A 10,890-nucleotide genomic window follows, 5' to 3' on the forward strand; every position below is an offset into this window, starting at 1 on the left:
ATATATATATACACACATTTTCACGAATACTTAATGTAATTGTGTAAATTAAATAAAACATAGTTTTACCTGTCATTATTACTTGTCATAAGACATTATTATCAGGCCTATTATATTTTCAAACACTCTATTCTTTATATAGCCCCTTAATGTATTTCAATAATTAGAAGGGTCTATAATAACAGTATTTCAATGGCACTTCACCCGACTGGGATACAACAAACATAGTAGTGGTCGGAATATTATTTATGTAAGTCATTTGTTACAACAACAGTTGCAATAGGCCTAATACTAATATCTTATGACAAGTATAATTATAATTATGCTTCGCTGGGTTGTAAAAAGCATCCATACTATAACAAAACATTGTTTTACTAAGAGATGATAGAGCCTGGGACATCATAGAGTTCTAGCTTTATCACGTTTTTATTTTATTTTTTCAGTGATATCAAGTAAAGTTTGATAAAATGTTGTTAGTTTCATTTGAAACTGTACTCTTTTGAAAAGTAATCAAATGCTCAATTCCAATAGTTTAATTAGTTGTCAGTTTAAAAGCTGACATCACTTTCTTAATCTTTAAAAATAAAGAAGAAATAATAATAAACAATTAATTTCGTAATGAATAAACTAAATGTTTGTGAAGTTTCCAGAATCTATAAATTGTTTGAGCCCCCTATCACTTTAGCATTCGACCCTTGATACTTTAAAACACTAGTGTCTTACTCTACAATTTACACATAGTTTGTAAACAATATAAACACAATATTCACATAAAACCTTTCCCAGAAGTAAATTTAGTTTATTTTTAATATATTGTTTACTTTTAAAGACATTTTGTTGAAAAAACAACAACACTAATTTGCATTACCTATTTTTAGTTGAAAGATCACATTAGTAAAATGTCAAGTTTTGTATATGGGGGGCTGGGATTCTTTACAGTAGTTGTCTGTAACTTGTTTGTGGTAAATTCGAACAATAAACGTAAAGCACACAATCTCCTTGTTTTAAAATAATATATATATATATTCAAAACAAGTCAAACCTACAAAATTTCTTAACGCAATAGGATATTATAGTTGTATCTAAAACTAAATAATTATCTTCTTCTTGTCAAATCCACACAGTCTGATTGAATTACTTTAGAATCCAATTGACAAGGTGAATTAATTTCTATTCTCTGTTTCTTACTATACCATCTGCCATAAATTATCATGGGTTATCATAGTTGTATCCGGAACTTTAACTAATTGTCCTCTTTTCGTCAAAGTCCACACAGACGTGTTCAATTAGTTTACAACACCCTTTAACAAGACAAATTATTCTCCTCATCTCTGTTAAACTGTGAAACTCAGTGGAACAGCGGTATGTCTGTGAACTTACAACGCTAGAACCGGGTTTCGATACCCGTGGTGGGCAGAGCACGGATAGCCCATTGTATAGCTTTGTGCTTAACTAAAAACAAACAAACATTTTCAAATATTGCCCGTTACAGCTAAACTAACAATCACCCATTCTAACTTCACTTTATTGCGTTCACTTGGTCGCCTATATATGACACTTTTCCAACTGAGGCCTCTGAATTTCATCGAGCTATCAGACGCTATGATTTAACAATACTCACTTAATTAGGGCAACGAGAAAAATACCAAAGATTCGAGTAACGTGACGTCAACAATATAACAAAAGTCTAGTAAGAAAATTAAACTGCACACACAACGCACGACTCCTATAGAGCTACGTAACGAAACTTGTCATAACTATTTCGATGACGAGGAACCCACTTTGAGACTAATAATGGCTAGAGTAACATTTGCTGTCATGTTAAACTTATATTAAAGTTTTTCTTCATTACCCATTTAAGCCGTCTCTAGCCATTATTGTCATAACTATCCCTTTTAAAATAATTAGCTTTTAACATTCTTGTTATGAAAAGTAATTAACCATTAAATATTAAGTCACAAAATAAACTAAACAATAACACTTATACTAAACAATCTTTTATATCCAACATAAAATAAAGATTATTTGTTTTGTTCCCAGTAATATAACGATATTTTTTTTATTTAGTTAAAGGACCAATTTTTCAACCACCAGTCAAGCAGTATGTTTCACCATCCAAAATAACTGTTCTCGAAGGTGATAAATTAGAATTAACCTGTATCTATGGTGGCACGTAAGTAACTAAGTTTTTGTTATATGTTAGTTTGTTGTTATTTTATTGCAAAGCTATACAATGGGCTATATATGTTCTCTGTCTAACGCGAGGAATTGAACCGCGGATTTTAGCGCTGTAAGTCCGTAAACTTACCTCTAACCCATCAGAGGACATTATCTTTCATAATCTTTAATATTCATATTTGATTACCAAATATTTAAAAATGTTCATTTTACTGTTATTAACCATGCATTATAATATAATTTTCTAATAAATGTTATCAATAATTATTTAATGAAAATACTTGCTCAACATTTTTATATTAGATAACTATCAAATTGTTTGTAATAGTTATAGTTTCTGTTTACAATTCACAAGTAAGTTGTTTTTATAATACAATGACACCTACAACACAGTTATTTCACTTATTTATCTGAACCTTGTGTGTCAGTGGTGAAAACTCGTACAATTATTTTATGTTAGTTCATTTGAACAGTTTGTAGTAAATTTGAAGTAATTAATTTCATTGGAAAGCTTAAAATATAACGCACAGCAGTAGTATAAATAAAAAAAGAACCCTTATTTTGATATTAGAGAAAGCACTATATATTTATTCAACGGGAAATATATTATATGTACATAAGTTCTCTACAGTGAACCTAAGAGTTGACATGGGCTAGTGATGCGTCTTTTCTAGTTTTGGTGGTCTTTTTTCTATGTTAATCTATCCTGGATCGCCATTAGTTGTGACGACCACGGCATGTGTGTAACAGACCATCAGCCAAGAAAGTAGATAGTTTGCTGATGCATTACTGGTTGTCACCGACAGTGTCACCTTTGCATTGTGGACGGGTCCACGAAAGTTTGAGCTGGTCTTCAAGTTCATGTGGAAGTTCACAGTACTTCTTTTATGAGTGCAATATACTAGTCAGTCAGTTAACAGTCTTTCTTTTGTGAGCGCAATAAGCATGTTAGGCAGTTCATAGTCCTCTTATGAGTGCAGTACTCAAATCAGGCAGTTCAAAGTAATTCTCATGTAAGTGTAGTAAGCAAGTCAGGCAGCTCACACTACTTATCTTGTGAGCATAGTAGGCTAGTCAGGCAGTTCACAAGACTTTATGGCTTCATTGTCAAGTCAAGTTCAAAAACATTCAAGCACAATCTTAGGAGTTCAGTAAGTAACATAGGATTAAAGGTGTAACATGGTAATTGCAGGCAACAACAGGATGAGCGCAGGTGCAAGCACACACCTTGCTCAATGGATGCTTCCCCAGGACCAATGGATATACAATCCAGTAGGCTTCATAGGATCATTACTTGAGCTTGCTGTGCTCTAGGGTGGGCATATGCTGTTGCCACAGCAATTCCACTAGCTCTAGCCAGCTGAAATCTCAGGAATGTAATGTTTCTCAGAAGTGGCTGGTTGTCTTAATAGAGTCATATCTGCTATGGGAATGGAGATTGAAGACCTGTTCCAAATATATGTGACTGAAATTGACCTTACCATGGTTGTCATACAATGTCCAAACACCAGCTTGCTTCCTGACACAAGTTGAATATAATCTGATCAAATAAGTAAAATCACCAATTATTTTCCAAATACATCCAGTTATATTCATGTAGTCATAAGAAAAACTTTCATATAATTACAAGTAAATGTATATTTCACAAAATGTGTGTATAACAACTATCTTGTTAAAAAATAATATCAAAATAAAACTGTGCAACACTTCATATGGAACTTTTCTGGACTCAAATCAGCACCTTGCAATACCAGGGCTTATTAATGAGCACTTATGTGTTCCACAGAACCCAACAAGCCTTGGGTTGCTAAGGCCTGTTCAGTGCCACCATGACTAATCTCTGCTGCCCTATTCTCATGAACCTCACTTCATCTGTAACTTCCTCCTCTCCTCCATAAACCATATGGTTTTAGAAAGTGTACTTCCATATCAGTCATGATTTTTGAGTGTTACAGTACCAATAGAAATAGAAGCACATTCAAAATACATTATGCAGTAAACAAATTCTTTGTTCAGGACATCCAAATCCAAATCAGTAACTAGTCTGTGTTGTTTACAAGGATGTTGTCTAAACTAATATTTCAAACACAGACAGTAAAGGAAGTACAGATACACAGGGAAACAAATAAAATAGATCTTTATTTACACTAATTAGGTTTTGTACATATTTTCCTATGGCCAGCCTCTATGTTCATTTTAACTCAAATTGACTGCTGTAGTAAAAATAAGGCTTACTTAACACCTTCACTCAAGAAAAAGGTAGAATAAAGAATAATGAAAAATCATACTTCCAAGTCAGACCAGAGTATTATTGTGTTATTGACAATTCGTAGATTACCTAAGTCAACAACTATTCCAAGTAACATATACAAGAGAGAGAGAGAACACTCAACTTGTGCACGTATCTGTATTCTCCCTTGAGATGGGTTTCTCACAATCAAGAGAATAGACACAGACACAAGATCAATCTGGTACAAACTTCTATTAGAAAGGGATTGAAATATGTAATCTTTACCTAAGCAAAAAAAGATTGGTTCATGTTTATGATCTTTGTACATCCAGTTTCAAAGGATGTCATAAATACATGGATATTTAGAAAAATCACCTGAATGTACCTAAATAAAAATACATTTTATGCTAATAAAGAAGGATAAAATCAGCACTTATTTCACTTGTGACATTATCCAGTGGGATAACGATAAGTTTACAGACTTACAATGTTTAAATCTGGGGTTTGATTCCCCACAACAGACATAGAAGATGGACCAATGTGGTTTTAACAAACAACTGTGACAGTAACTGTTTGACCAATTTTAAGCATACCTTCAACCTTTCTTGATTCTGTATACTTTATGTTCTTTTTTTTTCTTCTAAAATTATGATTTTAAAAATTTTGCTTAGCAATAAAAAATAATTTCTCACTGTCTGGAAAACAAATGGATTTATAATTATATTAGATGCATGATTATAAGATAGCTAATGCTAAGAATCTACAATACATACATTTTTCTAGATTTTTTTCAAACCATTTTATATACTTTGTGAAAACATCATGCTTTCCATAAGTTTCATGTAATTCATGCCCTAAAGAAAATTCAAAAGTAGTTGAAATATTTTGAAGAACTTGATATGTTTTTCACTTATGTTACTGCTGTTGTCTACATGTTAATTTTAGAACATATTACTTATATTATAGTTATGATAAATGCCTTAAAAATTAATATATTTTTTCAAACTTGTATGTTTCTTGTTTCATATTTTGAACAGACCAATTCCCACAGTGAAATGGTACTTTACCAAAAAAGGGCTAATCTCTAGAGAAAGACTGGATAAACCAGTGAAAATTGACAAAACGTTTCTGATTAAAAGTGTTGACAGTGACAGTGAAGGCAGTTACCAGTGTGTTGCTGACAATGGAGTTGGAAGTGAACAAATATATTCAATAACAGTCACAGTAGAATGTAAGTTTAAAATAATTCATTTTAATTTAAGCGTCTGCAAGTGTTTTATTAGTTGTCCCTATAACTTTAAAAGATGAAATACTGAAGCAACCATAATCATTGTTAATCTGTTAATCAATATATATAATCTAGTAATATGAACATCCCTAAAACGTAAAAGTCACAAATAAAATTAGTATTTAAACAGTATCTTTAATACACAAGTTTTAGTTAAGATCAATTATATTTATTGAATTTGTTAATTGTTTGAAACAAAAAAAACAACAACATTGAACTAGTATTCACTTACTATCATCATATTTTTTCTTCATGCTAGAGTTTATTTAATTGGAAGGATTTTAACAATTTTTTTTTAGTTTGATAACTATGAAATTTTGAACATACAAATTAAATAATATTACACAAAAAAGTATGTGTGGGTTCTTTCAATGAAAGGCAGTTTAAACAGGTTTCCATTGATGTAAAAGTATCTGCAAGATGATTTAACCTAGAGTAATAACATAACATAATGTTTAGGGAAAACAAAGGACTTATTGGTCCATCTTGGCTGTCCTATCTTCTAAACAAGATTAAAACTATTAAATAGATCAAATGAAAAATTTTAGTCAGCTCTTATCATTCATATAGTTATCAAGCTTTCTCATAAACTCACTTAACTTTACTGCCTCTACAATATCAAAAGGCAACTCATTCCAGAGGCCAACTACCCTGTTAGAAAAATAAAACTGCCTAAGCTGAATATGACTCTTATACTTGTATCTCCTAGTCCTACTATTCTCACCATTAAGTATGAAAACAAATGATGCATCAACATTATCAATTCCCTTTACAATCTTAAACACCTTAATCAAATCCCCTCTAATTCTTCTTGTTTCAAGTGAAAACAATTTCAGAGATCTTAACCTCTTATCATATGACAACCCCTTCATCCCAGGCACCATTCTAGTAGCCCTCCTCTGAACCCTTTCCAACAATTTGATGTTCTTCATAAGGTAAGGAGTCCAAGGTTGAACACAATACTCCAGTGGTGTAGCAAGGGTTCTCAGCACCCGGGGGCAAAGACACTTTTGGCACCCCCCACCTCTGAAATGTTTTGATTATCTGTTTTGTGACTCATTACCCACTTAATGACAATAACATTAAGAATTAATTACCACCTTACACAGGCCTAAAATAAAGTCACAATATAACATCTCACGATATCACAACTGTAAACCTGGAACTAATGAAGTATAGCCTACTAGGTGTACTTACATAATTTGTAAACCATTTTGATATTGTTCAAAGTCACAGAGATAGAGTAATCTTTCAAGCATGCAGAATAAATTTCTGTTATATCCATAGTTTTGAAACTTATGTTTTATATGAGAAGCCAGTCACTTGTGGTGTACATGGATTATAAAACAGATTGATAAAATACTACTTAAGTTTACAAATAAAAAATTTTATTAGTTTACAAAACTGTACATATACTTAACTAGATCTTGTACAAGTAGCATTCTGGTATTCATGGTTACATTATACGAACCTTTCGTGCTTTTGCTGCTGCAAATGCATCAATTAAAATATCAAAATTTAAGGTCTTTTTCAATACTTAATACTGCCATAATAATTGCAATAAACAAGGTGTCAAACTTCTAATTAGTTGATTAGTCTGTCAGGTACTGTTTATCCATCCAATGCCCTGTCGATTTCATCTGTGTCTTGATTAGATTGTCAAAGAAAAATGTTATCATAACTTCATTACTTTATATATTTCCATAATTTTCATTATAGAGACTACACTCTGGAGCCACAACAGAAATTAATACAATGAAATAAATATGAATGAGTAATTGATTATGAATTAATAAAAGACATAGGTATTGAAAATAATTTATAGTTCACCATAAAACCAAGAAATATTTTAAATGTATTATCTGCTCAATTTATTTTTGTTTTGGGAAGATCCATGTGTATGTTGGAAGAAATCTGAGAGAATTTTCCTTTCACACTTGTAAAGGTTTCATCAAATACATCAAATTATTCTTAAAGTGTATCGTTCTCCAAACAGATGGATTTTTCTAAGACCCCAAAATTCCTTTTTTCTGTTTTCTGGCCAACCATATTATGTTTCTGCAACCCTGATAAAACATGTAAGTGCCTTTTAAATTTCAAACTGCCATGTGATCACAAGAGTTATTCATGACCTATGCTAATTAATCATTCCATTGGTGTATAGAGGTATCAGCTGTTATTATAACTCCTCAAGATATTCAGAATGTATTGGTACCATTCTTAGATGTATCATGAGAAGTATTGCACATAAACAAGACAAACAGTATTCGAAAATTGATGCCCTGGAAGTCCTGCACTTCATATTTTCGCAAATTAATGGAATTTCTGTTGTTGCTTATTATGATTTAAAATCATTGTAAAGTCAACTTAACAAGCCTAGAAAATCTATATTTATTGTCTTTCTGGATAACATGATTGTTCCAGTAACATAAGACACCCTACACAAAATAATACATTTCTTTAGTGCCTATACTTCAAACCTTTTCAAGAACATGTGATCTATGGTGATAGGACTGATTATATTTTCCAGCCTTGCTAGATATTATGTCTCTTTGAATTTTAATTCATTATCATTATCACCTAAATCTAATTACTAATTAGTAACTAGTTTTATAATAATTATTATTATCTTATACACTATGTTTTAGCTGCTAGTCTGCTATCTTAAGGGTCTTTTAAGAAAGATTATAGGTGGTAGAAGGATCTGGAACTTGACTCTGAATCTTCTTCTTAGAATGGCAGGTGTGCTATAAATTTGATGGGACTCTCATCCCATTGGGACTTGAATCATCTATCTGGATGGCTTGAATAAGGATATCCAAATTTTGCTGACATTTTATGTTAATTTGGCTGAATGTGTTAAAATTTAGTTTTGACAATTCTTCTGTTGTTTTTCTTATGTGGTTTGTATCCCATTGTTTTAGTGTCATTTTGTTACATTAAATTATATACTTTTTCATTCTTGATTTATTGGGATATCCATTGTTGAGAAACATTATAGTGGTGGGTGTCTCTTCATTCTTCTGAACGTCTTCTATTTAACAAATTTGTTCATTCTGAAAAATAAAGGAAAAAATCAAGGAGATATATGATAAATTTAATTGATTTAAATTGACAGATATTAAGAAATTGTAAAGAGCTTTTAAGGAACAGCTGGCCACTAATAATAAATCCAATAGGAAGAAATGTTTATAAATATGTCATAAATAAGTAAAATAGGTAATGAATAGAAGAGATGCATGATCTACATTGATGATATTTTGGTGTTTTGCCATGCTTTCAATTACATGTCGGAGAGCCTGACGATGATATTGAAATCTAAATTAGGAAAATGTCCATTCTTACCAATAGAGGTGACGTTTCTCACTCATGTTGTGGGAAGAGCTAAGATAGCTACAGTAAAAGGTTCTCTAAAATAGAACAACATTAATGTGATCACATATTCTACTCCTTAAACTTGCTTTAATCAGTGCTTAAGTGCTGGCCTATCCATGCCAAGACTGCTATTGGACACTGATGACAGGGGCAATGAAATCAGAGCGGTGTTATTACAGTTGCAAAATATAGTAGTACCTGTAATCACATACACTATTCCTGTGCTCATGACTTCCTAATGTAGATATTGTATGATGAAGCTGGTTGCAGAGGTCATATTTGTAAAACACTATTGCTACTTCTTGTATGGTAGGATGTTCACTATTTCAGTAAACCACACTTTGCTGAAGTGGTTAGTAAACTTTAAAAATTCAGAGAGGATGATAGCATATTAGATAATGGTGTTACAGGAGTATCACTTCATAGTTCATGGCCTAGGATCTCTACCTGGAAGCGTTGTCAGACTATCTTGGTGAGACTTTGTCCATTCGTGGAACTTCCTGACCCTAGATAACATGTAGAAGTTGAAACCATAGCCATTTCTGCCAAAGCAAAGGCAAATCATGACATAGAAAACTCCACTGGCAGATGGATGCAGAAGCTAGCATGGGTGCTCCTTGCTCTCCACCAAGGTCAAGCCCAACCAGCATAACATGGATACACATAAGCTGTAGCACCTTTACAAGCAGTTATAAGAGCAAGAATGTCTGCTTTACCATCGTTTGTAACAATAGTGTAACGAATTTTTGTACATAAATTGGACTTGTTTTGAATATATATATTATTTTTGAAACAAGTGGATTGTGTGCTGTCTGTTTATTGTTGAAATTTATTGCCAACAAGTTACAGGCACCTACTGTAAAGAATCCACTGCCGTATAAAACCTTACAGGTCTTCTCTGTAGAGGATAGCCCTAGATATTGTTTATATGCTCCCAGAGATTGAAAGAGGATGTTGCTACATACTCATCATCATTGACAACTTTACAAAGTAGGCCAAAGCTCTTCATTATTCTAGCAAAGACAGTAGTTAATATTGTAGCTGAGAGCTGGATAGCATGATTCAGTGTACCATAAGAAATCAATTTGGATCAAGGAGCTAATTTCAACAGTCAACTGTTCCCTGCATTCAGTACTTACTGGTATGAACTCTTGCCATACATTATGATAACATATAGAAAAATGGAACAAGAATCTACAGACTAATTTCTGAACCTACTCATGTTTGGAAAAGGACTATTACTTCTTGTGGACTTTATATATAATCTTATACCATCAGGAAGAGTCTCTCATTGTCCCAGGAATATAGAATGGGTGAGATCAGTAATGGTTGATGCACACAAGATCATCCAACAACAACTTGGGAAGGCAGCATGTCAATAGAAGATTGGATGGTGAAAGACTGAATGCTTCAATACAGTGACTGGGTGTAGTTGTGGTACATGCCACCTGGACAAGAGCAACTGAGATTTGGCTGGATTGGTTCATAACTAGCAAGTTCGAATTCATGAGATATGAGTTACAGTGGATGCAAGCACATGGATAAGCTCTGTCCGTACATTACAAATTAGCTTTCAGTGCACTGGTTTGATCAGAATTCTGTAGATGAAACCAATGAGTCATAAGAACACTACGACACCATCATGAGTCATCCTGATTTATATGACAAGAAAGAACAAGTTATAGAGACTTATTTGACAGACTGTGATGAATCACTTGGGGAATTTCTAGAGATGGAATAACTACCAGTTTCAACTGATGGTTAAGACACCAACACTGGCCTCCTGATCAACATGGATGGGACTTATTATGAAATTTAA

General features: G+C 32.6%; 1 protein-coding gene across 1 annotated transcript in view; it reads left to right on the top strand.

The window, feature by feature from the left end:
- LOC106470541 (neuroglian-like) overlaps positions 1 to 8,493 on the top strand; it is a 35,349-nt gene extending 26,856 nt beyond the window's left edge. Inside the window, exons 5-7 of the mRNA XM_013931100.2 lie at positions 2,068 to 2,173; positions 5,446 to 5,639; positions 8,431 to 8,493. Coding sequence (XP_013786554.1) covers positions 2,068 to 2,173; positions 5,446 to 5,639; positions 8,431 to 8,432 — 302 coding nt within the window. The 3' untranslated portion in view covers positions 8,433 to 8,493. The remainder of the gene's footprint in view (positions 1 to 2,067; positions 2,174 to 5,445; positions 5,640 to 8,430) is intronic.
- The last annotated feature ends 2,397 nt before the right edge of the window (positions 8,494 to 10,890 follow it).

Source organism: Limulus polyphemus, unplaced genomic scaffold (assembly GCF_000517525.1).
Source record: "Limulus polyphemus unplaced genomic scaffold, Limulus_polyphemus-2.1.2 Scaffold4074, whole genome shotgun sequence".
Classification (NCBI taxonomy): Eukaryota; Metazoa; Arthropoda; class Merostomata; order Xiphosura; family Limulidae; genus Limulus; species Limulus polyphemus.